Source organism: Musca domestica, unplaced genomic scaffold, assembly GCF_030504385.1.
Source record: "Musca domestica strain aabys unplaced genomic scaffold, Musca_domestica.polishedcontigs.V.1.1 27, whole genome shotgun sequence".
Classification (NCBI taxonomy): domain Eukaryota; kingdom Metazoa; phylum Arthropoda; class Insecta; order Diptera; family Muscidae; genus Musca; species Musca domestica.
In genome coordinates this window covers 8,173,230-8,191,073 of record NW_026712286.1, presented here as the reverse complement: position 1 = coordinate 8,191,073, position 17,844 = coordinate 8,173,230, and the positions used below count along the sequence as shown (strand labels likewise).

The 17,844-nt window shown below is 37.1% G+C and overlaps 4 protein-coding genes across 4 annotated transcripts; 1 reads left to right on the top strand and 3 right to left on the bottom strand.

Moving 5' to 3' along the window:
- Window positions 1-856: 856 nt before the first annotated feature.
- LOC101897162 (N-acetyltransferase eco) lies at window positions 857-5,195 on the top strand. The gene is made up of 3 exons (XM_005180577.4): window positions 857-2,850; window positions 2,916-4,311; window positions 4,378-5,195. The coding sequence occupies exons 1-3, from the start codon at window positions 1,272-1,274 to the stop codon at window positions 4,577-4,579; spliced, it is 3,177 nt and encodes a 1,058-aa protein (XP_005180634.2). The 5' UTR covers window positions 857-1,271; the 3' UTR covers window positions 4,580-5,195.
- Window positions 5,196-7,883: 2,688 nt separating this feature from the next.
- LOC101896986 (RNA-binding protein lark) lies at window positions 7,884-12,037 on the bottom strand. The gene is made up of 3 exons (XM_005180576.4): window positions 11,883-12,037; window positions 10,418-11,353; window positions 7,884-9,121 (listed from the first exon to the last, which is right to left on the bottom strand). Exons 2-3 carry the CDS (start codon window positions 11,102-11,104, stop codon window positions 8,783-8,785), a joined length of 1,026 nt encoding a protein of 341 aa, XP_005180633.1. The 5' UTR covers window positions 11,105-11,353; window positions 11,883-12,037; the 3' UTR covers window positions 7,884-8,782.
- An 839-nt stretch (window positions 12,038-12,876) lies between these two features.
- On the bottom strand, window positions 12,877-15,631 carry LOC101891277 (uncharacterized). Its single transcript, XM_005180631.4, has 2 exons — window positions 15,390-15,631; window positions 12,877-15,018 (listed from the first exon to the last, which is right to left on the bottom strand). The coding sequence occupies exons 1-2, from the start codon at window positions 15,410-15,412 to the stop codon at window positions 12,993-12,995; spliced, it is 2,049 nt and encodes a 682-aa protein (XP_005180688.2). The 5' UTR covers window positions 15,413-15,631; the 3' UTR covers window positions 12,877-12,992.
- Window positions 15,632-16,263: 632 nt separating this feature from the next.
- Window positions 16,264-17,634, bottom strand: LOC101896693 (dysbindin protein homolog). The gene is made up of 4 exons (XM_005180574.4): window positions 17,419-17,634; window positions 16,929-17,361; window positions 16,711-16,872; window positions 16,264-16,652 (listed from the first exon to the last, which is right to left on the bottom strand). The coding sequence occupies exons 1-4, from the start codon at window positions 17,521-17,523 to the stop codon at window positions 16,549-16,551; spliced, it is 804 nt and encodes a 267-aa protein (XP_005180631.2). The 5' UTR covers window positions 17,524-17,634; the 3' UTR covers window positions 16,264-16,548.
- Window positions 17,635-17,844: the final 210 nt, after the last annotated feature.

Genomic DNA, 17,844 nt, shown 5'->3' with positions numbered 1-17,844 from the left:
GTGATACATAGAATTCATAAGCCTAGAATTAAGAAAATAAACAAATCTGTATCTGTAAACAATTTAAAATAATGAATTTTTTATTCATTTCTTTTTCTTTTGGTATTCATTTTATGTGTTTATACCTCCCCTAATACATTTCAGTACATTTTTTCAAATATAAACTTAACTTTACGTTACATTCTCCACTAATTACTAAGCAGAAGTTCACATTCTTTTTGTATGTTGGCTTTTATCATTTCGATATTTTGGCAGTATTAGCTCTGTACTAACCTTTTTATATATTATTGACATTTTAAAGTCTGTTTTTCTTCGTTTTCCTGAATTATAATTTATTACGTTACGTCACACACTAATTATCCACTTCCAACTCTGTTGGAACGTTAATAAGCCCAACAATAGCAATCACATTACAGAAATTATGTTATATTTGTTCAGAGCATTATATTATATAATTCTATCTTTCCTTTTTTCATTTCCTTTTCCCCTAACAATCATTATTACACGCCATTTCGCAACATTCTCATTCCAAATAAAAATTCCCTACATTACGTCAACCACTAATCACACTCTCTGAACTCTGTGAGAGCATTAACACACCCAGCCTTTGCAGTCACATTACAGTTACTTCAAATATTTACTTAAAGAATTTAATGACTTTTACTTATTCTTTTAATTCCTCTTTCAATCATTTTTCCCGCCATTTTGCAACATTTCCCACACTACGTCTACACTAATCACGTTCTCCCAACTCTGTGAGATCACCAACAACTGCAACATGGCAATCACATTGAGAGTACCCATTTCCACAACCCTGTCAAATACAAACAACAACTGATCACACACTCACTACACATTGATAACATCTGTTTACATTTGCGCGCTTTAGAAGACACCTTCCAGATTACACGGCGGCGACAGACAGATTGACTGGCGATTGATCAATCGAACGGCAATCGACCCCATACCAAGATAGTAGGGGGATAACAGACTTGTATCCACAAAAAGAGAAAGAAAGAAAGACGCAATTAACGCAAAAGAAACTCACAACAACAGTCATTCACCAGGCAATGTTAACACACAATTATCGCGCTCAAAATACAAGACAGACGTCATTAGGGAAAATTAAAGAAAATCTTAGGGGGAAAATCGTGTGTTCTTAGTGGGAATATATGAGCTTGTGTGTGTATAAGGAGATAGTGCCACGTAAAGTAGAAAAACAAAGAGATTTTCTTTCATCAAATTAATGAAAACAATTTAATGCCCTAAATATGGAGACGACACCAAAAGGTGCTGCACAACAAATACGATCCATGCGTAATCACACACCCAGATTATCGGAACGGAAAAAGAAACTATTCGATTCAAAGACCGAGCCAGATAACGATGATGAAGACATGATGATCGGTGTAAAACCTTTAACGTTAAGTAAAACAAAATATTCAGCTGCTGGAGCAGCAAATAACCAAAAGACACCTAAAAGTACAAAAAATCTAGAAGCTCTGATGGGCGGCAGTGGTTCGTGTAAGAAAACGCCACGCATTATAAGCTTTTTTGAGGTGGATTCGGATGAGGCTGAATTGGTGGGGGAGGAAAAGATATCGCCCTCGACACGGAGAAGTTTGCGTTTAAGTGGCAAAAAGGTCTCACCAAATTCTAGTAAATCCGGTTCAGAACTGTCTAGTTCTCCGCACAAGGAAAATATACCCATAAAAACACCCAGTCGCCAGCAACAGCAGGAAGATAAACAACTCCAGAAGATGTTCAATAATTCCATGCAAATTACACCACGTGAAAAGGCCATAGTTATAGAGGAAACCTCCAGTGAAGATGAAGATGCAGATAACGAAGACGATATGGTGGAAGATAAGCGGGAGAGAATAAAAAAGAACCTAAATAAACGTTGTGTTGCAGAAGCCTCTACGGGCTTGAGTCCAATGCGTAAAATAGCCAAAAAGAGTGTATCTCCCTTGGAGTCGGGTTCTATATCGACAAAATCATTTTATTCAGGCGCCAAGACCTCACCCACCAACAATAACAACAATCGTTCTACGTGCCGAAATCTGTTTGGCTCCACAAATCGTACCAGTCCGCATAACAACACCACCACCTCCTCCTCCACCAATGCCCCAAGAACCTACAAAAGTCAGTCATCACGTCGCAGTGATCCTTTGCTCATAAATCGAGGAGTGCGTCATCGAATTAAGAAACGCACTTCGATGCATGTGCCCCAGAGGCATTACGCCCCCGTGGATATTGAGCGTATCCTCAGCAATGTGCGCAATGAAAAGCTAAGAAACCTTATAACCACAAAGCGTGAACAAAAACAACAAATCGAAAAGGTGCATAGCATCTTCCGCCAGGCCTCGAATCCCATTGCTATGGCCAAACCCTTAAGTTCGTTGAGCATACAGGACGATAGCAACAACAACAATTTGCCAGCCAATGGAAAACCCCTATTGAATAACAACAATAAGACATGTTATGGTTCTTCCCACTCGCTGGCCGCCACCAGTAGCCTTTATAATGATAGCGACTTCTCTGACATTGAATGTGATTCAGTGGATGAGGAGGAGGATGAGGATGCAGCCTTTGCCAGTGCATTAAGGGCAATGGATGAGGAGGTCATACCCATTGTAAAGCATGAAGATGCAATTTCTACTAAATCCGATGATGCGGTATCGGTGAGTAGTACAAAAAGGAAATTCTTCAAGTCGGGAAGGCAGACGAATACCAAGAAAGAGGTCAAAATTACGGGAAATATAAGGGCCACGGTTAAGGCAAATGGTAAACTCAGGCTGGTGGAGGAGAAGAAAAAGGTCAAGAAAAGATTGAAGATTAGAAATTCGGGTAAGTTGGATGAACATGACATTTTTTAGAAAAGAAAGTGTAAATTGTTTGCATTTCCCTTCCAGTTGCCAGTGAATTCTCCGATGAACAGGCCACTGTCGATGCAATATTACGAAATCTGGATGACACAGCCTTTGGTGACATCATTGAGACCGTACAGGATGAAGATGAGGAACAAGTGCTTAATGCCAATGCTGGCGATGTTTTGAATAACAATGAATTCTTGGATGAAATCGATATGCAGCTGTCGCTAATGCACAACCAGGAATGCAACTCAATTGCGGGCGATAGCCAGCAGGATGTGAAGGATGATATCAAACCGGATTACAATGAATTTATAAAACGTTTACCCTACAACACCACCGATCCTGAAATAATAGAGCGCCAGCATTTACTACTCGATTTCCTGATAACCAATAACATTTGCACCGAAAAGAATTTCACGATTTTCATTGCCGATCCCGATAATCACAAGGAAGAGGCTGAACGTATCATTGATGATTTGGTAATGGTTGTGACGGGTCAGCAGCAAGATTTTCGTCAAAAAATACCTTACAATACCACCGATCCCCAATTGATAGCCCAACAGGAGGCCTTTTTAAGTTTCATGGAAGAGAACGCCTTGTGTACAGAGGAAAATTTCGATATATTCATAGCCAATTATGAACAAAGAAAGGAAGAGGCCGATGCCATATTGGCCCAATATATGGCATTGGATATAAAACTGAAGGATGAAGATGAAATGGCTAGCAGCAGTAGGGTAACCTATGTGACGGAGGAATCTGCGCCTGTGGGCAATGAGCATGCGGTCACATTTATACCAACCCAAAATAGATGTAACCAACAGCAGTTTACTGAAGTTGTTGTGCCGCCAGTTCACTCGCCGGCAGTTAGTAGTAATGAAAATACCCCCAAATTATTTCCCATATTCTATCCTGGCGGTGGCTGCCAGCCGTTGTCAATACCTGCCACCAAACGGAAACAACCCCAACGTACCTGGAATGCTGGCTTTGGCCAAAATCAATATCAAATCGATGCTGGGCAAAAGGAGTTTGGGGCCCATCAGTGCAAACAATGTGGCCTTGTCTACACCGCCCATGAACCGGAAGAAGAGAAGTTGCATAGAGATTTCCATGCTTCGCTGCATGTTTTACGTTTCAAGGGATGGATTGATGAAGACATTATGGCCATATTCCCTGAATGGGGACCCGATGGACGTATTATACGTTTAACCGAAACGTCACCGCTCAAGCGCAAGGAACGTCTTATGGATATTTTGAAAATAGTCGATAAAGAGCTGGGCTTTTCATCGTATATTATACCAAAAACGTTTATGGCCTACTTTGCCGTTAGGAAAATGCAAATTGTGGGTTTGTGTTTGGTCCAGCCACTGGATAAGGCCAATAAGTACATGAATGTAAATGGTGTCGATTGTTGTACCGAAGAGGAATTCGAGGCCAAGTAAGTGGTTTAATTTTGCCATTGATGTGGCAAAGTTTTAATATTTTTCTATTTTTTCCCTTTTAGATGTGGTATTTCACGCATTTGGGTCTCACCTTTGCATCGTCGTTTCCACATCGCCACCAAGCTGATACAAGCAGTGCAATTAAATACAATTTATGGTGAAGAAATACCCTTGGATAAAATTGCCTTTAGTGCACCCACCGAAATGGGCAAGGCCTTCGCCCAGAAGATAACAAAAATGGAAAATTTCTTAGTTTATCAATAAGTTTGCGGTCTTCATTTCGGTGGCTCTATATTTCTGTCGTTGGTGGGAGAGGGGAGTAGAAGAAAAAAAGTAATGTGTATAGAAGAGCATATAGTTTGAATAAATTACAAAAAACCGGTTTCCAGAGGAAACACACATACATATGAGAGTGTTAAGATTGCTTGTTTAGGAGTACCACCCAAAAACATGCAAAGGCGGCGGCAACATATTTTATGGCTTTATAATATTTTTACTTAAAAATTCGAGAATTCAAGAATAATGTACTTGCATTTCGATTCGATGTAATTATTGAAATTATACCACCACTTGTCGAGGTTTTAAATGAATTGTTTTTTCTATTTCGAATTCATATTTTTTATGCTTGTTTTTACATTTCTACCAATTTATGAATTTGTATTCGATCTTTTTTTCAGTTAGAGATTTTTTATTGTCACTGTTGCATCATAGATCTATTATTTTTTCGCTTATGTAAGAATCGCATATTTTTTTACATATTTTGCCTTAAAATATAAAAAAGAGGAAAATATAGTTTTTAATTTAAGGTCTCATATCATTACTTGTAACATGAAATATTATACCTTAATAAAAACATTGTTTTTTAGTCGCTAAACAACAATTGAGGGTGTTTATTTTGTAAGTCAGGGAGTGAGGCTAAGAGAATCAAGTTTGAGATGAAAAGGAAGACTTTTTAATAATTAACTCGAACATTCGGTATTCAGTTGTTCCTACAGAAATTATCAAATTTTCATTTTCTTTTCGATATTGAATATCTACTTTTGTAGTATATGTCCAAGATGAGGCCGAGTGGTGGGTGAAGGAAACAAAGGATGCTGGCCTAATATCCAGTTTATATTGAAATTGGAACAAAAATGAGTTTATTTTGAATTTTATGGACTCGAGGAACTATAAACAAATAAAAAAGCCGAAAGCTCGCCGGTGCCGAGCCCTCCACTATTTGGGCCGAATTTGGCAATTTCTAAAAAAATTGGCATTTTTTAAAAATTCTCTTAAAATCTTAAATAAATACCGAATGCCGAATTTTCTGTCATAGACTGTATTATCCATTACAAACTTCAAATACCAAATTTGAAACAGTTCCGATGAATAATGTAGCTAAAATCATCAATATACAGAATATCGGGAGGTACCGTTGTATGGGGGCTATACGAAGACGTTGACCTGCACACACAATTTTCTGTCATAGGCTATAGTATCCATTACGAGCTTCAAATGCCAAATTTGAAACAGTTCCGGTTAATAATGTCGCTAAAATCATAAAAATACCGAATATAGGGAGGTGCCTTTATATGGGGCCTATACGAAGACGTTGACCTGCACAGACAATTTTCTGTCATAGGCTGTAGTATCCATTACGAACTTTAAATACCAAATTTGAAACAATTCCGGCAAATAGTGTCGCTAAAATCATCAAAATACCGAATATCGGGGGTACCATTATATAGGGGCTATACGAAGACGTGGGCCTGCACAGACAATTTTCTGTCATTGGCTGTAGTATCAATTACGAACTTCAAATACCAAATTTGAAACAATTCCGGTGAATAATGTCGCTAAAATCAACAAAATACCGAATATCGGGAGTTATCATTATATAGGACTATACGAAGACGTGAACCTGCACAGACAATTTTCTGTCATAGGCTGTAGTATCCATTACGAACTTTAAATACCAAATTTGAAACAATTCCGGGGAATAATGCAGCTAAAATCATCAAAATACCGAAAATCGAGAGGTGCCGTTATATGGGGGCTATACGAAGACGTTGACCTGCACAGACAATTTTCTGTCTTGGGCTGAAGTATCCATTTACGAACTTCAAATACCAAATTTGAAACAATTCCGATGAATAATATCACTAAAATCATCAAAATACCGAATATAGGGAGGTACCATTATATGGGGGCTATGCGAAGACGTTGACCTGCACAGACAATTTTCTGTCATAGGCTGTAGTGTCCAGTACGAACTTCAAATACCAAATTTGAAACAATTCCGGTGAATAATGTCGCTAAAATCAATCAAATACCGAATATTGAGAAGTGCCGTTATATGGGGGCTATACGAAGACGTTGACCTGCACAGACAATTTTCTGTCATAGTCTGTAGTACCATCACGAACTTCAAATGCCAAATTTGAAACAATTCCGGTGAATAATGAATCTAAAATCATCAAAATATCGAATATTGGGAGGTGCCGTTATATGGGGGCTATACGAAGACGTTGACCTGCACATGCAATTTTCTGTCATAGGCTGTAGTGTCCATTACGAACTTCAAATACCAATTTTTAAGCAATTCCGGTGAAAAATGTCGCTAAAAAATACCGAATATCGGGAGGTTGGCCGAAAGTGGTGAACTGCCGAATTTTGTTTTCTCCGATGAGAAAACATTCGTTGTCCAGCAGTTTGTAAACACACCAAATGATCGTGTTTACATGCCAAAGAGGTCAGCTGAAAATGTGCACCTTCGGTTGGCCACCAGAACTCAAGCGCCGGCCATGGTGATTGTGTGGGCCGCCATAACAACCGATTGTCGCTCTCCGCTCGTATTAATCGAATAAATGCCGAATACCGCGAAAATATTCTGGAGGGTGTATTAAAGCCTTGGGCACGCTAACATTTTGGCCGCAGACCTTGGATATACCAACAGAACTCAGCACCATCGCACTCAGCACGCGTCACCCAAGAATGGTTACAAAATGAGATTCCTCGCTTCATTTCTAGCGCTCAATGGCCCGAAAAATCTTCAGATACCAATCCGTTGGATTATTGTGTCTGGAGTATTTTGGAAAGCAAGGTTGGCACTAAAAAATATCAAAGTCTCGATCACCTCAAGTAAGCGCTTCGCCGGGAATGGGCCAAAATAACGCAGAGCAACATTCGGACAGCGTGTGATGGTTTCATTTGCCTTCCGACATTTTTTGCTTTCATTCAAGAATTTAAAGAAAAAAATGTAAAAATTATGGCGTTTGACTTTGTTGCAGTTTTTTTTATCTCACCCTATATATATACTTTGTGGTGTCTAAACGTATATTTCAAGGTGTTACAAACGGAATGACAAACTTAATATACCCTCCCATACTACGTATAGTGGAGGGTATAAAAATAGTGGCTACACAGATGCCGCGTATATTACTCTGCTATACTTGCGCCTTATTCTCGAGTGCAAACATATTTGCATGCGTTTCACTCGTAAACCCATTTTACAACGCTTTCATGACATGCGTAACATTCATCTAGATTCTCTCAAAAAATTGTTATTAAAAAATGAAGAAAAAAAAACTTATTCCATTTTTGTCACAAAAATATTTTGTGTTTTTTAAGACTTTTTATTGTGTATTTATTTTTCCATCATATTATTATATAGGTAGTTTAGGTAAATATAAGTAATGTTATACGTTTGTATATACATAGTGTAAACTTTTTTTAAAAATGGTTCAGATCAAGTGTATGTGTACGTATGGTATAACTACTACTTAGAACTGGTGGCTTTTTATTTTAAATCAAAGCATTTTAATTTAATGATAGAGAGATGGAAAAATTAGAGAATGACAAAAAGAAATCTTAAAATATGTTTCAACTAAATAATATGTCTTAAAAATTATACGTTTTACTTTTTACTTCAATACAAAATATTCTATTTCTCTTGGGGGAGGGTTATGATTTTCACATCACAAAAGCGAATGTTGTGGATAGGAGAGGGGGAGGAAAGCAGCAGAAATATAAAATCTGCTGTTTTACATTTTCTTAATTTCAATGGTCTTGAAAACAATTAAAATTACAATTATTTTCTGGATGAGGGGGGAGGGAAAGCAAGGGGGGAACACACAGATGAAAGACACAACTTTCTTTAAATAAGAAAGACAATTAATATAATTTAGTGTTAAAAAAGAAATGGCAAAAATTAGAGGAATTTGATTTTTTCTTGTTGTCACATAAAAAAATGTATGGGGGAGGGTTGGGACCTATGCTTGTAGTCATCATTATGTGCCATTATATATGTAATATATAATTTCTGTTCAAAAAAAAAAAATCAAAATATTAAACAAAAAACATAATAATAGTTATGCCTCCTCAAAAGTTGATAACAAAAAATCTATTGTGATATATCTTTTCCTCTTTTGCACCACCATCATCATATCTTCTAGAGGTCTTCGAACTATTACTATAATACAGTTCATCTCAGTACGGTGCATAACGGCGACCGGGTGGTGAGGGATTGCGCATACCACGTGATATCATACGATCATCAAACGAATCACGACTAAAATCTTCATAACCACCATAACGGCCCATGCCATTGCTGCTGCGCGATGGTGGCGGTGATCGACGACTGAACATGCTGTCATAGCCACGGGATAGGCTACTGCCTCTCAGGCTGCCATTCAACGTGGGTGGCAACGGCATGGGATCACGTCGCGACAGCGGTGGTGGTGGGAAATCACGCATGCGTGATCCCTGATAGCGGCGTTCGAACAAATCGCGGGTATCATCGAAACGACGATCATAGTAATCGTAGTCCTGTAAATGTGTGAAAAAAAATCAAAATTAGTAATGATGAAATGAAAAATGTTGTAAGATAGAAATTTTACGTTACATTGTTGTAATTTGAGTTTGCAAAGAAATTGTATCCAGTGGGAATGTTGGAAATGAATGTGGCAGTAGACCATTTCTAACTCAATAATTCCCAGTGCCCTACAAGGTATTTATTAAATCTGATGTACTTTTTTAGTTTTCATATTTTACAGGTTGCCTAGTTCCACGTTTTCGACATTCTCATGATTTTCTGCTCCTTCTCGAATATATTTCATAGCTTAAAGCAATGGCTTTAGTAACATAATCTAATTTATTTTATGTTTAATACATGCATTTTCTGTAAAATGATCCCATTGTTTGCCTATGTTCCATAGAATGCATCCTAAATCGCGAATGAGCTCTTGGAATCTACAAAGTTTAGTTAGACTGAATTCCTCTTTTTTATCAGACTTACATGATTTATAATCGCTTGCTACCAAGGAAGTTTAATTAGACTGAATTTCTCTGTTTTTATCATATCTACATCGTTTCTAATCACTTGCTGCCAAGGAATACATCAAATAAGCTACCGTTTCTTCGTTAGACATTCTATTTTTCAAGATTTTTTTCCGAAAATATAGTACCCAATATGCTTTTTCCGTGACTCAACTAAAATTAAACAGCTGATCTCTTCATCTCTCCTCTCTGCTTTGTTAATTTTGGCGAACTTTCTCTAAGATTATATCAATACAGTGCAACCGTGATTTGTTTACTTTCTTGGCTGCCCAACTAAGAAAATTTTCTCCAAAGAGTGAGAGAGTTCACTTTCCCCACCCAACATTTATTACAACAGAGATCAACTACAAAACGTTTTATGAAGGGAAAAATCAGTCAATAAAATGGGAGGAGACCAAAAAACCCTGTCGCCAATCAAAGTAATGACATTTCAAAAGAACAGATTCACCAACTTGTTTCTCTCCCAGCTATTTTTGACAAGTTAAACGGTGATTGTCAATATCAATGACAATCACTATAAAAAGGCGGCAAAGTGGCACCTTATAAAAAAGCGTTCCACAAATTCTTTGCAAAGCATTAAAATAAAGAATTTAAACATATAAAAGAATAAACTAGAGATCTTCTATGCCATGGATACAATTTCTCTGCAAATTCTAGTTGTAATGTTTCTGTTTGTTGTTTGGTGCATGTAGAGTAGTTGTGTTGAATGATATTGAATTTCTCAAATAGTTTTTTTGTTTTCTTTTTTTTTTTCTTAGATAAGTAAATACAAAACAAATTTATTACCCTAAAGCCATCCATAATACGATCACGCAAGAATGGTGGTGGTGGTGGCGGTGGTGGATAGGGATCACGTCCGTACATACGATCTCTATAGCCGCCCGGACCCAAGTCACGGCCACCATTGCCTCCGTACAAACGCGGACATTCTTTGGACCAATGACCCGGACGGCCGCAACGATAACACTGTTCTGGATCTCCCATGCCGGGTTTTGGCCGGACACGACTCGTCGAGACTTGCACTTTCAACGGTTGGCCATCGACGACACGACCATTCAAATCCTTTATGCAGTCATGCACATCACCGATGCAATCCAAATGGACAAAACCATAATTACGAACGATATCGCACTCAACAACGGTACCGTATTTCTTAAATAGTTCACGTACTTCGGGTGCCCGTGTCTTATCGGTTAGATTGCCGACAAAGATTTTCGTTGTGGGTGTATTGGGTGCACGACGACTCTTGGCGGCCTCTACCTTAATACCGTTGCCATTTAACATGTAACCGTTTAGATTCTCAATAGCCTTGCGGCCCTGTTCCTCCGTTTCCATGTGGACGAAACCATAGTTCTTGACGACATCGCATTCCACAACGGTACCGTATTTCTCAAACAATGGCTTCAACTCGGTTGCCTGAGTTTTTTCATCTAAATTGCCAATGAACAATTTGAAAGTTCCGGCTCCAGGCATGTTGACAACAGCGGCGACAACGATCAGCTAGCAGCGAAGTAACGACGAAAAACGTGTTGCGAGCAAAAAACGTCTACAATTGAATCTGTGAGGGGAGACAACGCACACCAGACGTTAGCGTGTGTGTGTGTGTGTGTATGCCAAGAACGATGACGGCGGCGGAGGCGTCGCGTTGATATATACCGCAAAAAACCGGACTCGGCGAGACAACGTTTATCCGTTTACAGAGTTTTACGACGACTTTTGTTTCTAAATTAAATAAAAATCATGTTTTTGCTATGCATTTTAAAGCCATTTTAGGTAAGGAAATTAAATTTAATAAATTTGATTTTCACAATTAGCCACACACAAAAGATACAGACAACAGAGAAAATTAATTCGGTTTTTTTTGTTGTTTTAACAACCACAAACGCAACGAAACCCCACCAAGTTTGTTAATTAATTGTGGTGGCAAATGCCGCATACAGACGCACCCAGTCGGTCGGCCATTTTTTAAGGTTTTTTCTCGACCCTCACATTACTTTTCGTTCTTCTAAATTGGCACAACTTTTTATATAACATGTGAATGATTTTGCCAAGGCGAACTATAAATTTGGAATCCAAAAATCTAATGCGTTTTTAGTGCTACGACAATTAAATGAAACACTTGACAAACAGAATTAATTAAGCCGGCCAATAAGAATGCGGATGGCGTCGTAAGAAAAAAAAGTTCCCTTTCTCCCTAGGCAATGATTATTAGGTTTCCCTTTATATTTGTTATTGAAATTATTTAACTTACCTTCAAGAACTCTTTTTTTAATGGAGGGGAATTAAATAATACTTTAATAACTTTCCCAGAAAGAAATTTTAAAAATTCTTCCGGGACTAATCCAATCTACAAAATCACACGTCTAATCAATAGAAAAAAATTTTCTTAATGGATACAGAAAAACGCGAGTGAGCGATGAAATTGACACCAGGCCGCAGGGTTGTATTTTGCGGTAGGAAATGCATGTAGTTAGTCAAACAGGTAACGTAACGTATAGAGTTGTACTTGTGTGCAGAATAAAAACGATTTTTTTATTTAAACGAGAGTAAAGGGGGGTTAATAAGAAGAAAGTGGAAAGAAATATAAAAGAATATATATTAAGGGTAGAATTTGGCAATTGTTACTATTTTCTAATAAAGTTGCATTTCACACGAAAGTAGCGCAACGTAGAAAACGACGTAATGTATTGTAAATTGTTTTTGAACTGCAAATAATAGCTGTTTTCCAGAACCTTTTAGTGAAATTACAACACTGTTGTCGCCTACAAGTGGTAATAGTGTTGTATTTTCACGCCGAAGTTATTATTTCAGCTTTAATCTAGTTTTATTTTTATTAATTATTATGTATATGCATGGTAGAAGAATAAGATAGTCGCATCGACGCAGCTGCTGGGACAATGAATTGTCAAATCAATTTTGGAATTGAAATTTTTGAACGAAAAATTATTGAAATTTATAAAAATTGTCAAAAAGTACGTATCATAACAACCGGCGATTTGCATCGCATAAGACAACATTAAAAAATCTACTTATTTTTGATAAAACATTTTAAAAATTTTGACATATAAATGTTCCCAAGTATTGATGCAACCATGGCATGCATCTACCTGTATTCTTCTACCATGAGAATACGGTATATATGGCCCATGGTATGGCCACTACTCTGCCTTGCAGACCGAATTTTTTACTTCCATGTACTCAGTTTTTCCAATATTTTGGGCTTGTTATTAATTAAATCTCTGCACTTATTTTTATCTTACTTTATTTTTATGTAAATAAATAACATTATTTCGCGCTAAATACAAAATAAACTTAAATTATTTTTTTTTACAAATAAATGTTTATATTTTCAAATATTAAACTAATCACTTGTCAAATCGACTACTGTTTCAGGGGCAGGTTCAGAGTTTTGATTATGACTTTCATGTTCAGCATCCTCTTCCATAGATGAGTTACTAGTTTCGTCACACAAATTTGTTTTGTTTTCAGATTCCTTGTTCGTAGCTGGATGTTGGGTAGGGCTAGAGTTATTTCGATCTAAGGACTCTTCTATTGCTTCATTTGAATCAGCTTCGGTGGGTGCTTCAATGAGATTTTCATCTTTACTTGTCACTTCTTCACATTCTGTCTTACCGCGATTTTCTCTGTCTACCATGTCTTTCTGGTCCTGGTTATTATCCATATTTTCATTAGAATCTTCAGATTGATATGGTTTTTCTACAGAAATTTCATCTTTTGTGGCGGAAGGATCAATGTTGGTATTCTCGGGTACATTTGTAGCAGTTTTAATTTCCTTTGAAAGCAGATTTTCATAATAAACTTCTTCTTTTACAGAATCTGTTTTTGACATTGCAGCGGTGCTATTATCCTCAACGCTTGCCAAAGTACATTCTATGTTCCTATTTTCCTTACTGTCATTTTTATTCTCTTCAATTTCGCTGCCTTCTTTATTTTCCGAGACATTTTCAGACGTTTCATTGTTGGCATTTTCCTGAGAGCTTTCTTTATTCCCTTCAACTTCATTGCCTTCATTATTTTCCGAGACATTTTCCTCTGTCTCATCAGGAATATCCTTGATTTCTGTAATTTCTTTGTTATCTTTTGCTTGAGTTTCATTTTTATCATTCTCATTTGCTTCCAGGTTCTCTGTGTCCTCAGGTACAATTCTGCTCACTTCCATAACATCATGTGGGGGCGAAGTATTATTAACTTCCAAATTTACACTTGGAACACTATCCTCAAGATCCTGTGTAGTCTCCACAGCCTCTTTTGGTACAGGCTGCTCTGATAATTCCACCTCCTGACAATCGGAATCTGAAGACGAACTACTTAAAATCGATACAATATTGTTTGTAATTTTATTTCCCCGATCCGAAACATCTGATTTAAGAGATATATGTGAATGAACACTTTCCAAATCCTCTTTATCACTTTCATTGTCCAAAACATAAGTGATTGATTCCGGATTTGTACCGTTTTCCTTGGCTTGTTTTTTGCTAGATTTCAGCTTCTGTTTTTTCTCCTCATCTGATGATAAATTAAATGTTAATATACCATTTTCATCTTCCTCCGCTGAGGAGCTATTCAGACTAATATTCAAATCTTCCGATTCTGAGGTATGATATGTTAAACTTAAATCACTGGGAATGTCTTGCTTTTCCGGATCACTTTCTAGCTCTTCTTTGAGTATATCCAATTCAGGATCTCGAGCGTTGGCCTGCAGCAAATGACTCATTTGATTATAGGCCATGGCTGCCGCCAATGCCATATTGGGATCCATATAGAGACCTAAACGGGGATCTGGGTGGTCCATTGTACCTTCTTGGTAATATTGGTCGGCTTCAATGTGCTCTTCTTCTTCTTCCTCCTTTTTGTGATGTTTCTTTTTATGTTTTTTCCGTTTTTTCTTTTTTCCCAACTCCTCATTGCTATCAATCGATTCGGAGGATGTGGCCGAGGACAATGTTGAGGGAGAAGATGATGAGCTCGAGGACGACGACGACGATGATGATGAAGAGGATGAGCGTTGTTTTTTATGTTTCTTCTTTTTCTTTTTTGTTAGTTTCTTGTTCCTCTTATTCTTGTGATATTTCTTCTCGGCATCTGAAGAACTTTCTGAATCTGTACCACTTGGCGTTTTGTGACTGGAAAATCTACGTTTTCTACGATCCCTGCTGGTAGCATCCATATCTCGTAGCTTTCGTTGGCAATTTTTAAAGTTGCGATCGTGTTGACGTTTGTTGTGATTCATCACCGAGTTAATGGTGCGATCCAAGAAATCTTTATTTGGTTTACCCAGGGGGTTAATTTTTCGTTCTTGGATTCTTGGCAACACATCGGCCTCCTTTTGCATTTGCATTTCTCGCATTATTTCCTCGACAGCTTTTCTGAAAGGTATATAAAAGGAGGATTAGTAAAGTTGATAGTTATTTGGCTATAGGGAAAAATAGTTAAGATTTCTGGTCCTCTTAATCTGAAGGAAGAAACGTTTCCATTTTTATGCGGCCATAAACTGGCGACTTTCCCCGGGAAATGTGTGCTTGATACAGTTCTGGTTTTATTTTTCGACTTTATAATCCCATTTTCTGTTTCCCAAGTCTAGAGTGCCTTGTGGAACTATTGTTCACAATAAGATGCAAGCCCACTATTGGCCACTGAAACATGGCACAAAATCTTTTTTAAATATTCATCAGTATGTGTATAAATACGCTCCGAGGAATGGAAGATATATCCTATGCAATATATCCTTGATATTAACCTTGTTAGTTCGGCTTCATCCATTTTTGTAATATATCTTTTATTCCTTTAATGTTTTAATAATTTTCAGCAAAAAAAAAGCACAGCGGAACGATTTTTGTTGCGTATTGGTAACACCAGAGCTAAAAACGTCCCATACGAGTTAATTTAAAATACAAAACAAATTGCCTGATAAAACTTAACTAAAAGCAAATTTTCCAAGTTTACGAATGAGGAGAGAATAACAAAGAGAAGTTGGTAAAGAAAGAGAAAGAAAATAGGTTTAAAAGGATGGAAGGAGAATGAAGCTCGAAGTTTCATTCAAATGGAGCCGAGGAACTAGTTACTTGAACTCAATTTGATCGGTGGTTATTATTTAAGAAAATGAGTGACGGATGCTTTTCGCTGATTCACAGTCAACTCGCTTCCACGTTAGGTAGAATATTTATTTAATATTTAAGTATTTTTTTTGTATATATTATGGTATGAATGAAGACGTATCGTAGGCACGAACACTGTCATTATGACATTAACCTTCAGTTAGTGAATGACGCACGTGAGGTCACGTACTCTACAAAGATTAAAATCAAACTTAATAGAGGATATTGTATTGGATATAGGAAATGCGGTGAATAAAAAATCAGTTTCTAAAAGTGTATTTACACTCACTAATTCGAACTGTCAATTACATTGCCTATATGTCAAATTACAATGACTCTTAAATCCAACGGATTTTATTTGACATATACGCAATGGAAATGACAGTTGAAATTGACTGGACTTGTTATGTGTGGACGGAATTCAAAAGGAGTTTAACCATCGCAAAGCTTTAATGTGAACTAGTTATTTGTGATAAAACATTTATTTACCACAAAGAATATGGAGAAAACGAAATGTCATATTGTTGTTTTTGTATTAAATTGATTATTCCCTTTACATATCAAATTCTATTTAATATAAAAATATGTATATAGTTATAACAAATACTTTAATGTCGTGGGTGGGTTAAATGTTTGACATCAATAATTGGCTGGTGGTGTGTTGAGGATTTTCCTTTGTTTTTCTGGTAATGGTATATTGCACTATTAGGTTTTTGCTTTATATCATAACAGATGCAGGCACTTTGTGGACTATACTTTTGTTGTTAATATAGGTATAAACAAAAAGCGAAAAAACAACAATCATCCATTTAAAAACTCCTCAAGAGCATCTTTGGTCTCTGATATGTCTTCCAAATCGACTTCCTCCAATGATATAGCAGTTGGTTTTATATCTTTTGAAATTTCTAGAAAGGGGAACAAATCATAAATTTGGAATTATTAGCAATTTGATCATTAACGAACTTGGTATGTGTCCATTTTCCTTGAATTCCTTTAAATCATGGCGAAAGGCATCATCAAACACGGCCTGTCTTTCTTTTTGTATCGTACGCAATTTCTCCTCATGCAAGCGGATTCTTTCTTGATGTTCAGCAGCCACTTTTTGGCGATAGGACTCTAGTTCCTCTGTTAGGAAAAGAAAATTAATAGATTTATTATCCTACAAAAGCCAAGGATCTTACCCATTTTCTTTTGCTTAAATTTCGATAGTTCACATTGTTTCTCCAGCATATATTCCTCAAGTTCACATTCAGCACATAAATCTTCTAGTTTCTCCAGCTCTTTTTCTACGCTTTCACCTAGTTGTTGTACCTCGCGCAAGGTATCTTGGCATGTTTTTAATTTCAGCACTACATTCGGTATAGCAGCTAGACAATGTACCAAATCACTCATGACCACCTGTTGTTGATTCATTTTCGATTCGATGCCTTGTATTTGCTTGGCAACTTCCTCCGCCTTACGCGCATTGTCTTCGTTGTTTTGATGTATAATTCTCCAGTCTTCTTCATATTTGGCAAGTAAATTACAACCAGCAGCTACATTAACATTGGGCGGTAGACCCAGTTCGCTGGGAGACAAAATTAATGAGCTGGAACTGCGACTACGACTTAGATTCTGAAAAGAAAATTATGTTATGTCCCACTTTCGAAATACTCAAAGGTTTCTTTTTACATCGGAGTTTTGGACACGTTGACGATACTGCTGCTGTAGATTTTCTGTTATAATCGATGCTTCTGCAAGGGCATTGTTGAGTTTTTTCCTTAGACTACTTAACATTTTAAAATATAGCCCTGTTCGATTCCAATATCCTTCTTGTTAGGGAGGTGAGTGCAAGGCCTACAGGTGAGTGTATGTTGATCTACTTTGTCGCAACCAAAATAAAAGACGTCCCCAACGAAACAAGTAAAAAGGAAAAAGATAATGCCCGATAGTTAATAAACAGAAAACAAAAACCCCCAAGTAATTTTGTTGTGAATGGGTGTAATGCATAACGTCCGAAAATTCTATTGTTTACGAATGAGACATGAGTACAAGGCAATCAGCTGTGTACGTTCATTTAATGAGCTCTGAAACTAACGTTGCCTGCGTTTGTGGGGA